This window comes from Anomaloglossus baeobatrachus, chromosome 4 (genome assembly GCF_048569485.1).
Source record: "Anomaloglossus baeobatrachus isolate aAnoBae1 chromosome 4, aAnoBae1.hap1, whole genome shotgun sequence".
In the NCBI taxonomy this organism is placed as follows: Eukaryota; Metazoa; Chordata; class Amphibia; order Anura; family Aromobatidae; genus Anomaloglossus; species Anomaloglossus baeobatrachus.
The window spans coordinates 531,809,496-531,833,850 of record NC_134356.1 but is presented as its reverse complement, the minus strand read 5'-3'; the positions used below and the strand labels follow the sequence as shown (position 1 = coordinate 531,833,850).

Genomic DNA, 24,355 nt, shown 5'->3' with positions numbered 1-24,355 from the left:
ATCATTTACGAAGTCCTGAAATACTGCGGGTGCATTACATAACCCAAAAGGCATGACGAGGTATTCATAGTGACCGTCTCGGGTGTTAAAAGCGGTCTTCCCTTCGTCACCCTTTCGAATTCGTACCAAGTTATACGCACCCCGCAGATCCAACTTCGTAAAAACTTGAGCTCCTCTCAGTCTGTCAAAGAGCTCCGAAATTAAAGGTAATGGGTATTTGTTCTTTATTGTGATTGCGTTGAGACCCCTGTAATCTATGCAGGGACGCAAATCACCCTCTTTCTTCCGAACAAAGAAAAACCCAGCTCCCGCGGGAGAGACAGACTTACGAATGAACCCCTTCTCTAAGCTCTCTCTTATATAGGTCGACATGGCCTCCGACTCAGGTATCGACAGGGGGTAAACCCTGCCTTTAGGTGGAACCGAACCTGGGATAAGGTCTATGGCACAGTCATACGGCCTATGGGGTGGAAGAACCTCAGCACCCTGTTTGGAGAACACGTCAGCGAAATCCAAATAGGGTGTAGGTATGGGAGAGAGATCAGTTGATGCAACTGCAACGACCTTAGGTGGTAAGGGAAGACATCGGGACTGACATTTCGAACCCCAACTAATAATGCTGTCAGACTCCCAGTCAATGTGAGGAGCATGAGTCCGAAGCCATGGAAGACCCAGAAGGACGTCGTCTATACCCTCAGGCAAAACAAGAAAAGAAATCTCCTCTATGTGACCCTGAGACAGGGAAAGGCGCAAGGGAACTGTCCTCAATGTAATGGAGTCAGACAACATAGTTCCATTAACAACACGGACAGGAATAGGCGCCTCTAACATGATAGAGGGAATATTGTGTCCCTTTACAAATCCTGAGGACACAAAAATCCCGTCAGCTCCGGAATCCACAAAAGCCATAATAGGCCATGTATTCTCAGATAACGAGAGCTGACCTGGGATACAACACTTAGAGGGTGCAGAAGACGTCTCTAGTAACCCCCCTCTAATGGTTACTAGGCCAGGGAGTTTCCCTGACGACTAGGACACTTGTTGGCATAGTGCCCAGCCTGACGACATACGTAACATATAGGAGGACCAGACTTGCGTAGTCTGGAGAACGTATGACCTAACTCCATAGGAGTGGGAGATGTTTCAGATGCTGAGGAAGATGGTAGTGGACCCTCAACAACTGGAATAGCCCGATGCTTAGGGCGTGAGGAAGAGACCTCGAGTCTACGTTCCTTATGGCGTACATCGATCCTCGTTGCTACTGTGATCAAGTCCTCCAGAGAAGCAGGGACTTCACAAGTAGCAAGGGCATCCTTGACATAGCCAGCCAACCCTCTCCAGAAGATAGGAATCAACACCTTCTCTGGCCAATCTAGTTCTGCCACCAGAGTTCTAAAAGCAATGGCATAAGAACTAGCGGATAACGAACCCTGAGATAGATCTAACAGTCTCAGGGCCGCATCATGGGTAACCTGCGGACCCATGAATACCGCCTTAAGAGCATCAAGAAAGTCTTGATGTCTCAGAGTAACCACATCAGAGCGCTCCCATAGGGGAGTCGCCCATTCTAAGGCTTTGTCCTGAAGTAAGGAGATGATAAAGCCTACTCTGGACCTCTCCGTAGAGAAGCGAGAAGAGTTAACCTCTAGGTGTATCTGACACTGACTAATGAAACCACGACATGATCTGGCATCGCCAGAATATCTGTTTGGTAGAGCAAGTCGAGGATCATGTGCAGATGTCACCATGGTCTGAGGTTTATCCTCTATACTCTTGAGCCGTGACTCAAGTACTTGTATGTAACGGTGTAACTGCTGATATTCTGCCATAACTGCCAGACCCTTGGCTCAGTCCTAATGTTACGGGGGGCTGTCTGATAATAACCGAAAGGAGTATCAGACAGTCAGGGTCCACCGTGCAAAGACTCTGCTGCAGACTATGGCAGAGTGCAATACCTCTGTTAACTCACAGAAGGATATAATAAGAAAGTAAAGCAATTCCTCCCTTACTTGGAGGGTGTGTGGAATGATCTCTGTTAATAATCACAGAGACAAAGGCAATGTGTGCGAAATGGCACCTACCTAGGTCCGCTCTTCTAGTGGTGCAAAAGAGACGAACAGCAGCGTAAGCCGCACAAAGCTCCTACCTGCGTTCGCTCCACTAGTGTGCGAGGACACGAACCACTAGATATGGCACCTGCCTAGGTCCGCTCTTCTAGTGGTGCAAAAGAGACGAACAGCAGCGTAAGCCGCACAAAGCTCCTACCTCTGTTCGCTCCCCTAGTGTGCGAGGATACGAACAACTGCCAGACGCAGTATAAGGAACGTTACCCTAGCGGCAACGTCCACCTACGAGTACAATCACAAGGCCCAGCCAGACCATGTGCCTCGGGCACCTGCCTATGTCCGCTCCCCTAAGAGGTAAGGATACGGACAGCAGCCGAAGCTGTAAGGTATAAGAACGCTACCCTGCCGGTAGCGCTCACCTAGCATAGACAGAGGAATGCCTAGAGGAACGCGCACAGAGCGTCTACTCATATGCATGAACCAAGAGGACTGAGCACCATGCGGCGTGTGTCAGGGTCTTATATAGACTCTGTGCCTCATCCAAGATGGAGGACACCAGAGCCAATCCGCTTCCAGAACGACAGGAGTGACGTCATGCTGGCCTATCACCGAGCAAGATGTCACAAGCACATGACCAGCGACCAATCGGCATAGAAGGTGTCAGAGACATGTGACCTCGTGTCAGCGATGATGTCACCCGCACATGTGCAATGGCTCCAAGATTGGACTTAGTCTCCGGCGCTCGCACATGTGCAGTAGCAAGAAATCTGGACTTAGTCTCCAGCGCTCGCACATGTGCAGTAGCAAGAAATCTGGACTTAGTCTCCAGCGCTCGCACATGTGCAGTAGCAAGAAATCTGGACATAGTCTCCAGTGCTCGCAGCAACCGTAACAACAGGTCCCATATACCATGTAGTCAATTCCTAGTAAAAGTGATCTGAGCTGCTGTACCCAAGAATGACCACTGCACAGTATATGGACACCACTGTGAATTGCAAGAAACTGTAGGACCTGAAAATATAACTAGGTGCCAACCATCCAGAAATGACAGAGTAGTCCATAAAAATAGGGCATGATTTCCTCCTGTCTGTAAGAAACATTTGATGCGTCCATGATTTTTTGAAGCTAGAGAAACTTGTACAGATTTTTATGACTGCATTGCTCACCATTTTACAGCTTACAGTGAATGTAGCTAATGTCATCATACTGGATTTATGGTCTGTAGACATATATCACTTATAATCTTAATGTTTTATTATAGTCATCTAATGTGTCTGTAAAAAAAATGTTGTCTGTCCATGATTTTTTGAGTACCTGTCCTGAAAACTAAAAGAAAATCAAGTAGGTAACCTTGCATCAGATCAGTGGCAGGGATCTGACATTGATGACCTAAGTATATGCCTCCGATATCTTACCCCCTTAAATATATAAAGATATCTCACCTGCATGAGACGATGTCTACCTATATATAGGAAAAACAAATTCATACTATTCTTCTTACTTTGTAGGCTTCCAGGATGTCCATGTGATGATCTTTGTTGGCTTCGGCTTTCTGATGACCTTCTTGAAGAAATATGGCTTTGGCAGTGTTGCGTTCAACTTCTTGCTGGCAGCGTTTGGAGTACAATGGGCTATTCTTATGCAGGGATGGTTTCACACATTTGAAGGTGGCAAGATTCATGTCAGCGTAACAAGGTGATCAGTCCTGAAGGACCTATTTTCTCTTTTAAACTTCTAAGCTCAGTCTATATGTACTTAAAAAGTTTCCTACATGTCAGTGGTCTCCATGGCAAAGATTACAAAAAGGTTTTTTTTGGTGTAATGGTTAACACCATTACATCCCCCATCTACTTGAAACATGAAAACATGGTGCTTCTAAAATGTACTGATGATGTTAGACAACTGGGAACTTAATCAAGAAATTACACAACAGTCCAGCACTTGCCTTGTCCTGTTATGCAGTGTCCTGTACATTTAATGTGAAAGCAATTGCCATCTCATGGATTTTGTTCTACAAAATATTTGGACGTAGCAGAAACAGGGCACTATTTTAGCTGTACATTCAAGTGTATTGTAAGAAAACAGAGAGATTGTCAATATTTTTTGCCTTTTGGGGTATAAGGTTGTAAAATGGTTTAAATTATAGGAACAATATACTTTATTGTATGAAAGTATATATGTTTTATCATTGGCAAAGCCAGTGGTATAACTATTGGGTGTATAGGAGTTGTAGTTAGACTCAGGCCATGGAGTCTAGGGGGGGTCCAAATGGTTTCTTTTGTGAATACGAGGAGGTCAAAACAATTAAAAGGACCTGTCTCCACCACCACCAGAGTGCCCTTATATACAGCATTTCAGAATACTGTATATAAGTGCCCAGGCCACGCTGTATAATGTAAAAAAAAACACCTTTATAATACTCATTTAGGGGGCAGTCCAGTCTGATGGGTGTCGCTGCTCTTGGTCAGGCGAATTCTCCATTTTCCTCGATCTCCATCCTCCTGCCCAGCCCCGTGTGCATGAGGTGTCCTGACCCATTCACAAAGAGGCCTCCATTGTGATACTTTGCATGCACACTTTCATTTGCCCAGCTGAGGGCAGATCAAAGTATTGTACTGCGCATGCGCGGGTGCTCTTTGACCTTTTCTCGTGCCTCCGCATTACAGTACTTTGCTCTGACCTCAGCAGAGCAGATCAAAGTGTGCATGCGCAGGAGTGCAATGAATGTCTGTGAATGACGCAGAACGTGTCCTGCGCATGGGGCTGGGCAGGAGGACAGCGATCGCACAAGATAGAGAAGGCACCTGACCGAGACCGGCGACACCTATCAGACTGGACCACCCCCTAGGTGAATTTATTAAGGTGTTTCCATGATCCAGGACCGGTATTCTCCGCTCCAGAGTTTCTCAGACATAGCCTGGTCATGTCAGGGGTTAACTCCCATCAGCCTTGTTCTGGTTTCATGAGACACTATATCTGGTCTTTGTACTTGCATTCCTGTGCTGGTTATAGTTTTGCTCTGCAGCCTGTGACTGACTCTAGTGAGATTTCCTGGTTGATCTGTCTCCTTGTTACCATACCCCAACCTGTACCCTCCCCTGTTCGTCCATCTGTCCCAGTCCCTGATTTCCCGCTCCTGTTTGTTGTTTGTGTTTCCCTCTGCATTCCTGATCTCCTGGCTTCCGACTTGGTTCTGTTTTCTGACTTGATTTTGTTCCTCCCTTTGCAGTGACTTGACTTTCCTGGCTAGACCCTGACTGTGTGACTACTCTATTGCCCCCTGATGGTTCGCCTGTTAACTGCCTGCTGAAGTTACTCTGCTGTACTTCAGCTACCTTTCTGTTATAGTGTTACTTTGACTCTCCTTCACTACTCTGCTGCCACCTAGTGAGGAATACGCTATACTACGTGTTACTAGCCCTTTGTACAGCATGACAGGTGCATTTTACATTATACAGCAAGGCCTGGGCTCTTATATACAGTATTCTAGAATGCTGTATATAAGGGCTCACTGGTCGTGGCCACAGCACATAAGGGAACACCTGGTGACATTTCCCCTTTAAGGACAGATGAGTTTTAAGCTATGCCACTGGGCAAAGCAGCATATTATTGTGTGTGTTCAATCATGTGAAACGTGTTATAATCTATTAAAGTGATAATTAACTCAATCTATACATCCATAATGTCAGTATTTTTGGAACAGGAGTCAGTTTGAAAGATGTATTAGGTAGACTAGTTGATAATTTAGATTTTGAATCCTTATAGACAGGAGAAGATCATTTATGTTATAATAAAAAAAATCCTAATGTTCAAATTACTTAAACACACAATACCATACTTCTTTGTGATTTTTTTGTAACATGTTTTATTGAGGTTTCAGCAAATTTCACACATCTATGAAACATGGTCTGTGCTAGGATCAGAAGACCTGTCCCGAGCACCTGCCAATGTGATAAGACTGCTTTATTGGCATGTGTGAAGCAATGAGCTCAGGTCAGGAGACCTTGCGATTTGTCCATGTCTTTAGATTCAAGCATGGTCCATGTTACATGCGTGTGTTAAACCTGCCTAAAGAACACAAATTAACCACCAGTAGTGGACTATTAGGGGCACTTTGCACACTACGACATCGCAGGTTGCGTCAAATCAAAAGTGACGCACTTCCGGCGTCGCTCTCAACATTGAAGTGGGTAAAGCATTTTTGATACGATTAACAAGCGCAAAAGCGTCGTAATTGTATCATCGGTGTAGCCTCGGTCATTTCCATGAATTGGGAAAGACCGATGTTACGATGTTGTTCCTCGCTCCTGCGGCAGCACACATCGCTGTGTATGAAGCCGCAGGAGCGAGGAACATCTCCAACCTGTGTCCCAGCCGGCTATGCGGAAGTAAGGAGGTGGGCGGGATGTTTACGTCCCGCTCACCTCCGCCCCTCCGCTTCTGTTGGCCGCCTGCCGTGTGACGTCGCTATGACGCCGCACGACCCGCCCCCTTAGGAAGGAGGCGGTTCGCAGGCCAGAGCGACGTCGCAGGGCAGGTGAGTGCATGTGAAGCTGCCATAGCGATAATGTATCACCATGATATCGCAGCTGCGACGGGGGCGGGGACTATCACGCTCGGCATCGCAGCATCGGCTTGCGATGTCGTAGTGTGCAAAGTGCCCCTTAGGCACTCTCCACATTTGAACGAACATACTGTACAATGGGCATATGAACATCATAACAGGACCATAGAGTGATTGAACAAGGTTGCCTTAGGAACATGGATGAGTGGACACGTGGAAGTTTAGGTTCACCAGGTTCAGCCGGACTTTAGTTAAAGGTTCGGCTCAGGACCCGGAATTGACCCAAACTTGACCCGGACCGTGAATCCCATTTTAAGCCAATGGAGGCCAAAACGTACGTGCCATAAAATGCCTGTAAAGTGGTCGTAATAGAGCTAGGAGGCTTCAAAAGGAAGCAAAATGTAGATAATTGCCTTGCAAACAAATGTTGATTGGGAATAAATAAAAAAATGACATAAGCTCCCACCTATTTTTGATAACCAGCACACGTAAAGCAGACAGCTGGGGGCTGCAACCATCAGCTATCTGCTTTTCCTTGGTTGGTTATCAAAAATATAGGGGATCCCACTCCTTTCAACAAACTTTATTTGCATATGAACAGCACCCGAACTCCAAACTCGGACAGAGAAGTTTTTTTTTAAAAAAAAAACTCCGTGTTTGAGTTTGGGACCCATACACCCGATGTCTGGTATGAACCTCGAACTTTACAGTTCAGATTCGCTCATTCCTACTCCCTATCTTTTTTTTTTTTTTTTGTGTCTACCGAGTCAAGTGCATGTTCACTTTTTAGCAAGTATAACCCTATAGATCAAAAGTATTCCCTCATAGTGGCATCTTTTAGCAGGATAATGTGCAAATAATGTTTAGAAATGGTTTAAGGAACCAATAGTGCAAGGTATTAACCAGGATTGCCGACTTGACTTTTTATCTTTTTTGGACAGCTTATCAAAAAAAATCACGGCTAAACAATATTCTTTACTGACACATTTGAAAATCATGATAAATCAATATGAGTATAAGTGATACTTGGGCACAGCCCATAATTCTGATATGAAGAGATGGGCTGCAGTCACTGCAAATTGTAAAATGATGATAAGTACAGTGCAAAGTCTGCTTAAGGAGAACAGTGTTCCCCCGTGGTCCCCACATAGCTTCTCATGAGCCAGATCAGACACCCCATACTTTGCACTGACGAGGGGCAAGCACCCCGAAAGACCGTGTCTGCAAATTGGGATTCTGATCTGGCATAAATCCTAAGTCATATACAAAGGATTGTTAAAAATCCACTTTTGACTTTTAGGATCGCCACTTCCAATAGGTGGCACTGCGCTAGAGTTTGTCTCCTTTCCTGGAGAGACAATTTGGATAAGTACAGTTAAATTAATCTGTATAAATGTCTTCAGCTTAAAAAAATCACGAATGCCATAATTTTTTTTACGGATAGGGCAAAAAAAGTATGGGCTGACCTGGAATTTCTGGATGGTTGGAAATCCAGGTGTTAATACCAAAAATCTCCACATCTCAGTGTAATTGAGCATATGTGGGAAGCATTGTAAAAATAAGTATGAGTACATGGAAGCCCCACCTTACATCTTAAGGTTTCCAAAGCTAAATCTTGGTACTAAACAAGGATGCATTGTAAAAACAAGTCTGAGTGCATGGAGGACCCACCTTGGATCTTCCGGCTTCCAAAGCTAAATCTTGGTACTAAACAGGTTTGGAAGCAGTAGTAAGAGAGGTAAGCTACAGCATAGTACACCAACATGGTGGTGTGTATTTTTACTAAAAATGAGGCTTAAAAACACTTATCTTACCCAGCAGAAGAATTCACTGACAAGTGCCTCCACCTTAAGCTGATGTAAGTGCTTATGAACCACTGAGCACTACCATAAATCTGAATGAGGAGGAAAGCACTCAATGGTACAGGAAAATTAAAGAGCAATAAGTTGTACTGTACACTTCTAGATGCCTAAGCACTGGGGTCCTGCCTTAGAGTGACCTATGCAGTGGCACTGGTTGGCACCAGGACCCTGTGAATAGTGGAACCTTGAGCTAAAGAGGACTAGTGATGATGATGAGTGATTATGTACATGCTTCTTTTCATTTGCTGGTGTACTTAATTTACAGGTCCGATCTTTGGGTATGACTTTTTTTAGGGCCTAGCATAAGGGTTGTTTTTATCTTGGAGTCTGGGCTAGGCACTGACTTTAATTAGGGATCTAATCTGGGGTCTAATAAATGTAAAAGTCTGGTCAACAGTTTTACTTTTTTGTTTTGGTCCATCTGAGTAATTTACAAGTTTGGTCAGGGGGGATCTGATTAATTTTAGGGTCTGTTCACATGTGACCGCATTGTGATTTCAACATATAGTTAGTGAAAGTCTATGGGTATATTTATTTATATAGTTGCAGCCATAATTATTCAACCTCATTGAAAGTTTCATTAGAAAAATTTATAAATTTCTGCTGTTTGCAATAATAATCAAACGAAAACAATTTACTGTATTTTTGGCTATAAGGGAAACAGTTTATCAAGATTTTTTTTCCTTTAAAAGTGCATATTCCTTATAGAGATGAGCCACCCCCTGGCGTTCGAGTTCGGTTCGTCGAACGGAGGCTTCGTTCGACGAACCGTTCGACGAACCACTCGAACCCCATTGAAAACAATGGGCGGCAAACACAAACACATAAAAACACATTATACATGTACACATACAGTTAATAAACATTGCCATAACACTTACAGGTCCCCGCGACGCATCCTGCACTCTGTCTCCCGCCGCTTTTCCTTCCGATTATCACTGCGTCTTCCCGGTAACCAGCACTGATGATAGGACCTATCGTGACGTCAAAATAGCATGTGACCAGTCACGTGTCTATTATCTCATTGGCTACAGACTGGTCACATGGCTAGACGTCATTGCTAGGTCCTGTCAGTGCATCTCTCTGGTACGCGGTGATCGTTCCAGCATCTCCGTGTACCGGCGAGATGCTCTGGCACATGGTCCGCTTCCCCGTCCATGCATGTGTGCGCTCTTTACAGACTCAGCCCACATGCAAGGACTAGATGCCACAGCCAGTAAATTGCAGCACCGGGAATCACGTGATCGGAGCACCGTTGCTATGGTAAACCGCCTGTCAGCGGTGACGTCTCCGCTTACAGCACGCAGCTTCTGCTCACTCACTGAATGAATGGACTGCACGGAGCAGCAGTGTCTTCCTCCAATGCAGTGCTGTCTGATGTATCAGAGCTGAATGGGTTGAAGGAGAAAGAAGACAGAAGAGCAGGATCGTGGAGGGATGACAGGGAGTATTAAACATGGGGTCTCTAAGTGTGTCTGTGTATTTATTTCTATTAAAGTATTTTTTCTCTGTGTGGTGTCTTTTTTTAACCCTTTATTGGAGATTCTAAATGGCCGGGTCAAACTTGCCTGACATTAAGAATCTCTGGCTTAATACTAGCTAGTAAAACAAAGCTAGTATTAACTCATTATTACCCAGCAAGCCACCCGGCTTCAGGGCTGCTGGAAGAGTTGGATACAGCGCCAGATGATGGCGCTTTTATGAAAGCACCATTTTCTGGGGCGGCTGCAGACTGCAATTCGCAGCAGAGGCGCCCAGAAAGCTAAGGCCAACCTATGCTGCGGATTCCAACCCTCAGCTGCCTAGTTGTACCTGGCTGGACACAAAAATGGGGCAAAGCCTATGTCGATTTTTTTTTTTTTAATTTTTTTCATGAAATTCATGAAATAAAGGGCTTCCCTATTTTTTTAGTTCCCAGCCAGGTACAAATAGGCAGATGGGGGTTGGGGGCAGCCGTACCTGCCTGCTGTACCTGGCTAGCATACAAAAATATGGCGAAGCCCACGTCAGTCTTTTGGGCGGCAAAAACTCCTGCATACACTAGTGAATGGAGCATGCTGAGCCTTGTAGTTCTGCAGCTGTTGTATGCTCTCCTCCATACAAACAGAAGGCAGACAGCAGCTGCAGAACTACAAGGCTCAGCATACTCCATCCAGGACTGTATGCAGGAGTTTTTTGCCCCCCAAAAAAATTACGTGGGCTTCGCCATGTTTTTGTATACTAGCCAGGTACAGCAGGCAGCTACGGGCTGCCCCCAACCCCAAGCTGCCTATTTGTACCCGGCTGGGAACCAAAAATATAGGGAGGCCCTTTTTTTAATTATTTCATGAATTTCAAAAAAAAAATGTTGTGGGCTTCGCCCAATTTTTGTGTCCAGCCAGGTACAACTAGGCAGCTGGGGATTGGAATCCACAGCTCAGGGTGCCCAAGCTTTCTGGGCACCCCTGCTGCGAATTGCGGCCCGCAGCTGCCCCATCTTCTGGCGCGGTATCCAACTCTTCCAGCTGCCCTGGTGACGGGTGGCTCGCTGGGTAATATTAGGGTTAGGGCTAGCTGTATATTATCAACTGGCCCTAAGCCCAAAATTCATGGTGTCACGCCAATATTAGACATGGCAACCATGAATTTCTAGTACAGATAAAAAAAAACACAACACACAGAAAAATATTTTTATTAGAAATAAAATACAACACAATTAGTGACTCCATTTTTATTGAAAAAAAGAACCCCCCTCCGGAGTAATCCTGGGTCAAGGGTCCCGCGCCGTCCAATCCGGAATCAATATCATCTGATCGGTTTGCTGGAAGGCAAAGCGATCAGATTATGTGTCAGGTTCAAGGGCCTGAATCACATGACACAGCAGCTGATTGTATAAATGGCTTTTATACAATCAGCTGATGCATCAGTGCAAAAAACAAAAAAACTACACACTTCTGTGCAGACTCCTGCCCGACAGCATCAGCTGATAGTTTAGCCTGCCGGGCGGTAAAAAGCCGGCCTCACCACTCGACTTATAGTGTCAGCTGATGCCGTCAGGTGACCGCATCAGCTGCTCATCGCCATCTCTGAGAGAGAGAGAAAGAAGAGAGAGAGAGAAAATAGAGAAAAGAGAGAGAAAATAGAGAGAAAAGAGAAGAGAGGGAGAGAGAAGAGAGAGAGGAGAGAGAAGAGAGAGAGAAAAGAGAGGAGAGAAAGAGAGAGAGAGAGGCAGAAAAAGAGAGAGAGAGAGTGGAGAGAGAGAGAGGGGAAAAAGAGAAATAGAGAGAGTGAAAAAAAAGAGAGAAAAAAGAGAGAGAGAAAAAGAGAGAAAGAGAGACAGAAAAAGAGAGACAAAGAAAGAGAGGAGAGAGGGATAGAGAGAGAAAAAGAGAGAGAGGGAGAGAAAAAGAGAGAGAGGGAGAGAAAAGAGAGAGAGAGTAGAGAGAGAAGAGAGAGAGAAGAGAGAAAGAGAGGGAAAAAGAGAGACTGAGGAAAAGAGAGAGAAAGAGCGAGAGAAAGAGAGAGAGAAAGAGAGGAGAGAGGGAGAGAGGGAGAAAGAAAAAGAAAGAGAGAGGAGAGGGGGGAGAGCGAGAGAGAAAGAGAAAAAGAGAGAGGGGAGGGAGAGAGAAGAGGTAGAGAGAAGAGAGAGAGGGAAAAAGAGAGACTGAGAAAAAGAGAGAGAAAAAGAGAGAGAGGAGAAAAAGAGAGAGACCAATGCAGCCTCATTCCGTGAACTGCTCCGATTTTAGAGGTGTGTCCCGCGGCTCACAGCTGATGTCCGGCTCCTCCCCTCAGTGCAAAATTAAATTAAATTATAATTATAAATAAATAATAATTATAATTTAAAATAAATTACATTTTTTACTGGGACGGCCGGGACTTGAACTCATGCTTCTTAGACGGGAGCTCAACCATTGAGCCACTGGCTCTAATAAGAATCATAGGCGGATTTGGTAATCTTGACGTCTACATTGCAGAGTGAAGTCTCCGGTGACAGCGTGGGTCACTTCAGGTGCTACATGGAGAGGACACAGATCGCTTACTGTCATCTTCATGTAGCAGAGCTGACAGTGTCGTGTGGATTACTTCGGACCTGGATTGTTGTTTGGGGATTTTAATAAAAAAGTAAATGAGGTGTTTTTTTGTCTTTCATTTCAAATAAAGGATTTTTTGATGTGTGTGTTTATTTACTTTCACTTTCAGTTTAATTATGGAAGGTATCTTGGGGAGACGCCTGGCATGATTAACTTCTTATTACCCTGATTACCACCACACCAGGGCAATTCGGGATGAGCTGGGTAGAGTCCCATCTAATGGATTCGTCAATTCTGGGCATCTGCCTGCTGATATTATTAGGGTGGTGGGCTCCCCATAATGTGGCGCTCTCCATCCTGACAATACCAGCCTCCAGCCATGTGACTTTATTCTGCCTGGTATCAAATATGGGGGGGACCGCATCTTTTTTTTTTTTTAATTTATTTATTTTACTGCACGATATAGAGCCGACCGCCGGCGGCTGTGATTGGTTGCAGTGAGACAGCTGTCACTCATCGTGAGAGCGTGTCTGACTGCAACCAATCATGGGCGCCGGTGGGCGGGGAAAGCACGGACTAACTAATTGAATAATGAAGCGGCAGCCATTTTCAAAAGAGGAAATGCTGCTGGAGATTTGTGACAGCCGTGCAGCGAGACGCCCGTGATCGGTGACTAGGAAAGAGAGAGGGATTGTGCTGGGGACGCAGGACGCATGCAGATACGAAAGGTGCGCACATATTTACTGTGAAAAGCCACGCTTTTGGTGCTCGAACCGTTCTCGAATGTAACTCAAACTGCTGAACTTTTACCAAATCGTTCGAGTTCGTCGAACGACTCAAACACCCCCCAAAATCACTTGAACATGAAATTGGCGAACCTCAAACCTCGAACATCGCTCATCTCTAATTCCTTATAGTCCGGAAATAGTGTCCTATGATCAAAGAAATCGCCCAGAGAGTATTTTCTTCTCCCGATTGCAGACTGCTCTCTCTTCTAACCTGACACCAATCATTCTGATTAGTGCAGGCATGGAGGTGAAACTACCAGAAGCTGCACTTCACAAAAGCTGCACGGATGCTGTGAGGCTAACAAAAGAACCTTCCAGGGCATATGATCAGTCACATGTGTGGTGTCACGGAGACTGGATGACAGGACCGGGACACCTAAGCTGACCCTCAGACTGCGTATCCTGCGCTGTCCCTCAGCTTAGAGGTTTGCTTGATGGTAGTGAGGTTTGAGTCACCAGCCTGTCCCTGACTCCTATCCTAGCTTTGATGTAATTCCCCTCCCACACCTTTACTCAGAGGTGAGCCGGGACCGTAAACACAAACCCCACAACCAGACAAGGACAGGGGAAAATGACAACTCATAAACACGGCAATCACACACAACGGAGCCACTAAAAGTGCACAAGGGGAAAAAACATAAATCTGGGGAAGTAAATAGACTACTGGGAAACTTCCAGACCGTTCAATCAACACACCACGAACTGCTGCAGCAAGCACAAATGCTGCAGCCAAACAATGTAAGTCACAGAAAGGGCTTCTCCAGCTCCGTTCACCTCCTGGCCAATATTTCAAATGAATGAAAATAACTATCACAATCTGCTGAAATCAGAGGATATATATAGGACCTGGGTGTGGTCCAAACCAGAAACACCTGACCAGGAGTCAGAAGCTGCTGAAAGGTAAACTGACATTAACCCCAAAGGAAAGGGAATTCCTTTCATCGGCAGAGTCTCACAGGGTAAAGTTAGACTCTGACCCAGAACCTGTCACAAACACCACAACAGAGAGAAGACCGTGCCATGTGGAAGGAACATCAGAAGGTGGTAGTGTAAACACAATATTTAGGCTGCAACAAATCCCTGTGTGTTCTGTTGATGTTATTGAGCTGAGTTTGTTAATGAAGCTGGCTGTGCATGTGTTATAGCTGAGCTATGTGTGTTGATGTAGCAGAGCTGTGTGTGTGTATTTATACTACAGAGCTGAGTGTGCATGTACCGTGGATGCAGCAGTGTTATTTAATTGTGTGTCTTGCAAAAATTGTACATTATATGTTTGCTATAAAGCTGTATGTGTGTGTGATACACATGCTTCAGACAAACACTAACAATAGCTCTACTACCTCCCACTCCTAGGGATAGTGGCTCTTCCACTTATTATACCATTTAGGATGTTTTAATAAACAGAAAAAATGTTTTTCCTGTTTTTTCTGTATGTTTTTTTCTGTATTTTGCTATACTTTTCGGTAGGGTTACGTCTCATAATAAGTTGTGTCCTAAAGTCTGAAAAATGTGGTAAATAGCTTAAAAAAAATAATATACCACATGATTTTTCCAAAGTCAATACATAATGCCACTTTTAATAACTGCTGCAGTCATTTATTCAACACCGTCATCACAAACATCTCTTTAGTACTTAGTAGAACTGTTCTGTTGTGTATAAAATTTGGCTTTAAGAAATTATGACGCCTCTGGACTAACAGGTCATCACAGGGTATTGTACAATCTGCCCTCCCGTGCAATATCCACCTCCTTCTTGGTTATAGGTCCCCAACTATATGGTGTTGCCTACATCAGCTAATTAAAGTCCTAGGTACACTCTGCACCACACCCACCAGTGGACGGCCTGAGTGGAATAGGGTCGCCCACTTAGGGGATTGGTTAGGTGAGGTCAGGAGTGTCAGGAGTGTCAGTAGTAGTAAGGAGAAGTGTGTTGGAAGTGAAGGAGAGAGGAGGTCAGGAGTCGGGCTCCTAGGAAGCCATCTAGGTAGCAGACGGTGGTCCGGCCCTAGAGGAGCTGGATCCCCAGTCGCAGGGGATCGTGGCAAGGGGCACGGAACCGTCGAAGAGGACAGCCGGCGGCCTTGCACCATCACCGGGCTGGGACCCGGGCACGACGGGGTACGTGGACCCTAGGTCAGAGAGTAGCTTCAGGCAACCTGACAATTTACCCGACGAGAACGGAGCCTTCAAGATCCGCTCTCCACCTGCTCCAAAATCGGGTTACTAGTGCAACGAGGGGGATAGGACTTTCCACTGAAACGGTCCAGAAAATCCCAAGCGTGAACCCTGAGTGCAAGCTCCCACACTTAGCCATAGTGGGGAGCGGGACCAGGCAAGTTCCATACTACCGGGACCAACAGAGAAGTAAACTTAGTGCCAGGAGGAAGGTCACGGATCACTAGGCAGCACCATTGGGGACGAGACCCGAACTACCTCCCCTCAGCGGGCAGCAGCGGTATCCAGAACTTTGGTTTATCCAGTTGTTGGTGTCGGTGAGCTTAATGGACTAAGTGTGTACGAAAGTGACCCCTTCGCTCCCCACGGCACTCCCCAACATCATCACCAAGTCCGGGGCATCCCCCCTACCCGTGGAGGGTTCTAACATCTGGCTGCTCCATTCCATCACCCCCGGGTACTCCCAACTGCAGCGGTGGTACTCCAATTACCCACATACCATGGGTGGCATCATGAACTTTAACACAATCCCCTGTAAATACCCCCCTTCATTTGAGTGGCTGCACGACCCCCGTGTCCAGAGACCCCATGAGCCACCACGGATCCGGATCTGAGCAGCCCGGCTGCTGGTACGGGGGAGGCACACAATTTCCAAATCATTGCATTCTTGTTTTATTTTACAAAACCTTTGTGGACTTGGGGTTCTAAATTAACAATGCAACTTATTTAAAGCAAAAAAGCAGTAAAAAAAATACATATATTTCTTCGTCTCATACAGCCATGTCAGTAAAAAAATAAAAAAGTTATGCCTGCTAAAATGCAGAAAGGGAAAAACGTAAAAAATTGTCTCTTCAATGATGTTTTTTTTACTCTTTATCAACAAGAGGTTAAAGGTCCTTGCAGTTCTGTAATGGTAGAAGCCATAAGTGCAGTGGGAAAGCTTTCAAAAATTTCTCTCTAATGCTTAGGAATTTCTCATGACTTTCTGATATTGTCTATACAAGAGCTAAACCCATTCCAGTTATTGTCTAATTGCACATTTCACTTTCTAAACACTATAAAAAATAAACTTTGCTGGCATTGCACAATGTGTGATACAAAAACAATGGGATCTGCTTGCAGGGGTCGCCTGGATTAATAAATAACTTTAACAAGAATTCTTAGTGTAACCTTGCTTGTTATACAGAAACAAAAACATTTTTATAATTCATGACTTTTTGGCATTGATTTCTAGTGTGTAAACTCATTTTAATGCATTCAGTTTATGATTTTGAGCAGGGAGAACAAAGTCAGGTATATGATAGGTCTTGTATAAACACATTCTATAAATTCTAGATTTTATATTGATCCTTGATTTTAATGTGATCAATTACTATGCAAACTATACTTACTTGATTTTATAGCTTCATGTTCAGAGGGACAGATAAAATATAGCAGAAATGAGTTGTCCATTTGGTATTGGTATTTGTGATGTTTTCTGCATTCAAAGCAGATTCAGATTGTTGCAATGCAGCTACCTTGACCAGAGATATGTGGATTATTATCATCATTTTAAGTTGCCTTAAATTTTGCCCTTGTGGAGGAACTTTTGGTTGCAAGAGTTATTGCATGCTGCTAGTTTGAGTATAGAAGGAAATCAAACATTGTCATGAAGCCCCAATCCAATTAAAGAAAAAAAAGGGGTTCTTACATTTTTTTTTCATTAAAAACAAAGTGAGCTTTACTTAATCTCCCTGGGTCCAGTGCTGCATCTCCATCACTGTCCCTGTCTCTGAAGTTCCCTTCCAGAGGTGACATTACGTCCAAAGAGCTGCTGTCAAAAACTGATCTCAGCAGCTTGTGCTCCATCTCCATCAGCAGAGATTTCTACATCGACAGATGTCCCCTTTCCACTTGGGGAGAATTTATTGAATGGGTTCATCCACTTTAATATTTGTCTGTACCACTTTTAGGAGAAGTAATTGCACAAAAATACCTTCAAAAACTAAAGATCATGATTAATATTATTTAGAATGTAATAGTTTTACTTCTTCCTCATTCTTGGTCTATGATCCCGGGGGGGTTCATACTCAGTTTTTGTTAGGAGGTGGTGAACAGAAGTCTCATCAGTTAACAGCTTAGGCTAGGTTCACATTTCCGTTGTTTTGCATCAGTTACATGCGTTGCTTGACGCTTGTGACTGATGCGTTGTACAACGGATGACAAGAATAGAATTCATTGTCGGATTCCGTTGTAAAACGTGAGAGAGAGAACTATCAGCTGATCATTCACAATAGCCGGCCGCCGGCTTTTGAGAGCGAACAGATGATCTCCCGGCAGCCATCTAATGAGAGCGATCAGCTGATCGCTCACATTAGCCGGCCACCGGGTGATCAGCTGATCGCTCACAGAAGGCGGCCGTCGGGCGATCAGCTGATCACTAACAGCAGCCAAACGCCGGGTGATCAGCCGATCGCTCACAGAAGGTAGCCGCCTGGCGATCAGCTGATCGCTCACAGCAGCCGGCCGCCGGGTGATCAGCTAATCGCTCACAGAAAGCGGCCACCGGGCGATCAGCTGATTGCTTACAGAAGGCGGCCGCCGGGCGATCAGCTGATTGCTCACAGAAGGTGGCCGCTGGGCGATCAGCTGATCGCTCATATTAGCCGGCCACCGGGTGATCAGCTGATCGCTCACAGAAGGCAGCCGCCGGGTAATCAGCTGATCGCTTACAGAAGCCAGCCGCCGGGAGATCAGCTGATCGCTCACAGAAACTGGCAGCCGGGTGATCAGCTGATCACTCTTAGAAGCCGGGCGATCAGCTGATCGTTCGGCTGCCGAGAGAGAGCATGCGCAGCAGAATCAAAAGGATTTCGCTGCTCAAAAAACGCTACATGCTGCGTTCCTGCCACCCGACGGTCAGTCGTTCCACGACTGATGAGTCAGGCGGAGAATGCAACGCAGCATCATCAGTCACAATCCGCCGGTCATACAAGTATATGGGAACAATGGGATCCGCCAAACAGATTCCGTTGTTTACCAGAGTCGCGGATTGTGACTGATACATATTGACGGAAATGTGAACCTAGCCTTACAGTATCTACAAGTGAACATGACCATCTGCTAGTTGAGAAGGGCAAACATGAACTGAAGAATAGAGTTTGTGTTTCCTCGAGGGAAGAGTTTAGAAGAGTCGTCAGGTCAGGTGACAGATGTGGTGCAGTTGTTTAATATAAAAGCCTGGAACGGTCAAATAGAGGAGGAGTTGATGCCAAGACTTGTATAGAAGCGGTTGTGTGAGCAGCGGCTGTATAGTTCAGTTAGACAAGTGGGACAGTGACAAGGGCTGCGGTGACATTGACACTTCCCTGTCAGAGAGATTGGGATAAAGTTAAAGTTAACAATATCTGTTATTCAGTGTTATAAGAAACCAAGTGTAAAGGATTATCACATTCATACCTTGCATAACTCTTGCTGTATATTGTTCTGTCTTTTAATAGTCACTTGTGCTGTTCCCTGATTGTACCTTAACATCACAACTCCTTTGTATATGTAAATAAATATCTGTTGTTGAGTCACCACTGAGTAGCCTTAATTGCACCGTTTCATTCTTGGAACTTGCTTAAAGTTTGACACCCACCCAGTATGCCACTATGTATGTTCACACAAGCAATTTAGCTAACTATTAAGTCAGGACATTCTCAATTCTCCCAGGATTCAGATCTAGAGGGAGTGGGAATTTAAAGAAGCACGCACACAAAATATTTTATTTCTGAAACCTACCTAAATGTACATGTAATGTAGTGTTTGTTAATATACTCCCTGTTCACAACCTTCTGCAATTTGCAGTGCCTCTCCGGTCCTCTTCTCACTCACATGACTAAAAAGCCGATGACATTGGTAAACAGATTCTCACTGAAACCTAACTACATATACATTTAGACAGGTTAAGAGGGCAAGTGAGCCCTATAAGGGCGAATAAGCCCATGACAATCTGGAGGGGGCTAGGGTCTGAAGGGGTTAATGTTTGGAATGCAGAAGTGTGCATTCTATGGGGTTATGGGATTGGTGGAAAGGGGGCAGTTGTGATTGGGGGATAGGGTAAGAGGCTGGCTGATCAGGGGGGTATATAGGTGGGGTGAGGCAGTGGTTACCTCCTCTTGCTGCAGGAAGATCAGCGTGGCCACATGCTGCTGGAAGTGCTGGTGGTCATCATCATCATCGGGAGAGCTGCAGGATTTCTGACTTGGAGGCCCTGATGGAGATGGTCCGGGGAGCCTCTGGAGTGCTGGGAGTCGAGGCACTGCGTGAGCAGCTGGCTGCAGTGTGCGCTCCCGGTCCGGCGGTGCCTGATCCTGCACCTCGGCCTGAGCTGCGCGCTCAGGCTTGCGGACACCGGAGCGCTACTCCTGGCTAGGGGACTTAGAATACAGTTACGGAGCCCCCTCGGGGACCCTCCGGGACAGGGGAGCCCGCGGATGTTCCCTGGTTCCCCTCCGGTCATCGGGAGGAATCCGCGTCTGTGACCCTGCGAACCGGAAGTGGGTGGAGCTACACTGAGGCCTACTTCCGGTTCGCGGCCTGCAAGGACCCGGACCAGCCGTACGGCAGCCCCCGGTGACGTGCGGGCCGGGGGGCAGAGCCCAGCTTGAGGTGGCAGCAGTGGAGACTCCCTGCAGGACGCAGGGGAGCCGCCCACGGCGGAATCGGCAGTGGGCTGGAGAGAGCGAGAAGCCAGAGGACAGAAGCAAGGGAGGAGGGGATGGTGGCTCCTGCAGTCGGCAGGGCCACAGACTGCGATCAATGGTGATGGTCCCCTCCAGTGGGGATCTGGCTGGAGGGCGGACCCTGCAGACGGCGGACTGGATACGGCCTTCCTGCAGCCGGCAGGGAGGGAGACCTCTGAGGACGGCCGATGGAGCGGTGGCTTCACAGATGGGCAGTGATCCGGCGAGGGCTGATGGCGGCAGGACGCCGCGTCCGTTAAAAAGGCGGACGACCAGCAGGAGACAGTTGGCGGAGTAGGGGCGATGACCGCGGGGGTTGATGGCCGCCGGGAGCGGTTTTGTCCCTCCGAGGGTCCCCCTGAGGACGCCAGCAGCACCACGGATTCCGCCGATGAGGACCGTCGAATGGACGCATCTGGAGGAGAGGAGCGACAGCAGGAATATTTTGTCACGGCTGCTCCATGATCGGACCAGAGGCAGCCCGGTTAGAGATCATCAATTGTGCATAATGTTGTGGGTTCTGGGGGTGGGGGGTCGGTTGCGGCTGTAAGTACATGTTTCAGGGGTTGGTGGCAAAGTGATCGGGAGCAAGCGGGTCCGTGTTTCCAGCGGGTGCATGAGTGGGCCCCACTGGGGCTGGGCAATCAGTTGCAGTGGTACAGGAGGAAGGGGTGCAGGGAGCTGGAGTTGCGGTTGCCGTGGAAGCGCAAGTGGCCTGGGTTGCGGCTGGGGTTGAGACGGCGAAGGAGAAGGATGCAGACAAGGAGAAATAGGATGAGGTAGTTCGTTTAGATGACAGGGCGCGGAGCGAAGTGTATGTGTGCTTTGAGAGTCCGCTGGAAGTCCATTTGAAGAAGGAGGTGAGGGAAACAATTTGGAAGGGGGAGTATGGGGAAATATTTTCCCTGCTCCCCCTGGAGAAGTTTAATCTCGATTAAAGTTAAACTAAGCGATTCAAAGAAGGAAAAAGAGGATGAGGAGAAGAGGAGATATAGGTTCATCCCCAGAACCTTTACTAATTGGCTGAAAACGTTTGCCATACTAGCTAGTATCATCAGGGAGAGGGAGCCGGAGCATTGCTCTTCCCTTTTTAGGCTATATGGATTCCAATGGGGAGGCATATCGAGTGTACTGAGGTTTGGTGTGGTTAAGATATGATGAGCAGTTCCGGCAACGGAAGGCTCTGCGTCCTGGCCTTAGATGGGACCACAAGGATATATCCTTGTGGATGCGAATGATGACGGCTCCGGCTCAGCCCTTTCGTGGGGGTGCCGGGATCCCGGGTATGAGCAATGGGTCGCCGGCTGGCAAAAGAAAGGGGGCATATTGACAGTGTAATGAGAGGCACTGCAAGTTTGAGGCCTCGTGTCGGTTCAAGCACGAGAGTTCTGGTTGCTGAGATGCCCACCCGTTGGTCAGGTGTTTTAAAAAGAAAAGGGCAAGTCAGGGGAAGGGGCTGGAAAGAGGGAGGATGCCAGTGAAAGTAGACAGATGCTTCCCTATCTAAATAGGTATACGGATGTGCAGGCGGCAGGGTTATTGCGGCACGGTTTTGGTTGACGGTTGCAGGTTCCCGTTTGTTTCTAGGGCCCCAGTTTTTCGCCCAGGTAATTTTACGTCTGCAACGGAACACCCGGAAGTTGGGAGGGACAAGCTAACTAAGGAGGTGGAGCTAGGTCGGATGGCGGGTCCGTGTAAGGACCCTCCATTTCCTAACCTCAGGATTTCGCCATTGGGGGGTTGTGCCCAAAAAAGAGCCGATGAAATTCAGGCTCTTACATCAGTAATCTTACCCGGCCGGGTTGTCGGTTAATGATGGGATCTCACTGGATCTGTCCGCAGTTTCTTGCATTTCATTTGCTATGGCGTTTGAATTAGTGCGAGTGGCAGGACAGGGGGTGTTGATGGCGAAATCAGATGTGGAAGCGGCTTTTCGCTTGCTTCCGGTCAATCCAGATAGCCATCATTGGTTGCGGTTCATGTGGAATGGAGAATATTATGTGATCTCTGCCTGCCCATGGGTTGTTCTATTTCATGTGCTTATTTTGAAGCATTTAGTTCCTTTCTGGAATGGGGAGTGCGGGACGTGGCAGGGGTTCATTCAGTAATTTACTATCTGGATGATTTTTTGTGCGTTGGGTCGGCAGGTTCCTCGGTTTTTTCCTTGTTATTGTTTACTCTGGAGCGGATTGCGCTGAGTTTTGGTATGTCGTTGGCAAAGAAAAAAACGGAAGGACCAGCGACGGTTTTTATGTTTCTTGGGCATCGAAATCGATACGGTTGCCATGGAGTGCCGGCTGCCAGAAGAGAAGTTGTTGGATTTATAGCGTCTGTTAGAGCATTGTATCAGGCAAGAAAGGTAAGGTTGAGGGTTTTGCAGCCGGTGTTCAGTAAATTGAATTTCGCATGTCGCATTATGCCGATGGGGCGGATATTCCATAGAAGATGGGCAAGTGCGACCTCAGGTGTCGTATCGCCAAATCACTTTGTTAGAGTGGAAAAGGTGATGAAAAGGGACTTGCTGGTTTGGGACTCCTTTTTTGACAAGTACAATGGAAAGACGTTGTGGATGAGTATAACAATGTTCTATAGTCAGCTAGAACTGTTTACGGATGCGGCAGGAGCGGTGGGTTTTGGAGCGATTTTCAGACTCACTGGGGTGTTGGGGAGTGGCCACGGCTGTGGAAGGAGAAGGGGTTGGTAGAAAAAATCTGGCGTTGCTCGAACCCTTTCCGATTGTAGTGGCAATCGAGTTGTGGGGTTCAGAATTTGTTGGAAAAAAGGTTTGCTTGCACTGCGATAATATGGCGGTGGTGCATGCTATTAACACTTTGTCAGCAAAATCACCCCCAGTAGTGGGGTATTTAAGGCATTTGGTGCTGCGTTGCTTGGATTTCAACATTTGTGTGGTGGCAAGGCATGTGCTGGTGGTACAAAATTGGGGTGGCTGACGCACTGTTTTGATTTCAGTGTCGCAGGTTCAGGAGACTGGTGCCGGGGGTGGACGAGGATGGAGAACAATGTCCAAGGTGGCTGTGTGATCTGGCATCGGTGTCCCTTTCGAACGGATTAGGAGATTGGTGACCGAGGTCACTTGGTGCCGATATCAGTCGGTGTGGAAGAAATGGGAAGAATTGGAATGAGAGGGTTTAATGGGGCCTGGTTACAATGGACGGGTGTTGGGGGTTTTGACGTTTGTTAGCTGAGAATTTTTGGCGGGCCGATCAGTATCGGTGATGGGACATAGGTTGGCGGCACTAGCGTTTTTGTCTAAATTGCACGTGGTTACAGATGCTACAAAAGATTTTCTGGTGCGGCAAGCCATGGAAGCTTTTAGGAAAGGGCCGAGGGCTCGGGACACAAGAAGACCAATTTCTATTCACTTGTAGGCACTTATGGTGCGTTGTTTGGGCGAGGTGTGTTCATCACAGTTCACAGTATGAGCAGGCATTGTTTGCGGTGGCGTTTGTTTTGTCATTTTTTGGTGTTTTTCGCATTAGTGAATTGATTAGTCCTGCAAAGCAGGTGGAAGGAGGCATTTTAATAGGGGATGTGGGGCTGGGGGACGGTCGAGTTGAATGTACTTTGCACCGTTCCAAAACGGATCAGATGGGTCGTGGACATTTGACGGTGTTGTATGGCATTCCAGGACACCACTGGTGTCCGGTTGCACAGGTGGCAGGTTTTAAGGATGCGCGGGGGTTACCCTGGCTCCTTCCTGAGGCATGAGGACGGGCCATTGTTGTTCAAATTTCAATTTGTAGAAATATTGAAGTCTTGTTTGGCACGGGTGGGAGCAGTGCCAAGGAATCGAGTGAGGGCGATCGATTCAGTTTGGAGGTTAATAGGGGATGTTTAATGGCTGTGCGGCATGTGGGTTTTATCTGTTCTTAATGGTGTTTATAAGCTTATAGGTGTGTGTCTTGTCTGTGTACTCGGGCACTCCTACGTGTACTGGGGGGCGTTGCGGGCGGACGTGCATACGGACGGTCGACAACTCGGAATGGCAAGAGAGGAGGCGCGAGTAAAATGGATTGGGATTCGTGGTTTGATGTGGGGGAGAGTATGCGCGGAGGTGGCATATTATGCTAGGGTTGACCAGGATCCCAATGTTTTAATTTACATGCGGGAGGAAATGATTTGGGAGTGCGGCAGCCAGAGATTTGAAGCGGAAAATTAAG

The 24,355-nt window shown here is 46.7% G+C and overlaps 1 protein-coding gene across 2 annotated transcripts in view; it reads left to right on the top strand.

The window, feature by feature from the left end:
- RHCG (Rh family C glycoprotein) overlaps window positions 1-24,355 on the top strand; it is a 217,559-nt gene that overhangs the window by 127,336 nt on the left and 65,868 nt on the right. For both annotated transcript variants that reach the window (XM_075345938.1, XM_075345937.1), the window contains exon 2: window positions 3,575-3,761. In XM_075345938.1, coding sequence (XP_075202053.1) covers window positions 3,575-3,761 — 187 coding nt within the window. The remainder of the gene's footprint in view (window positions 1-3,574; window positions 3,762-24,355) is intronic.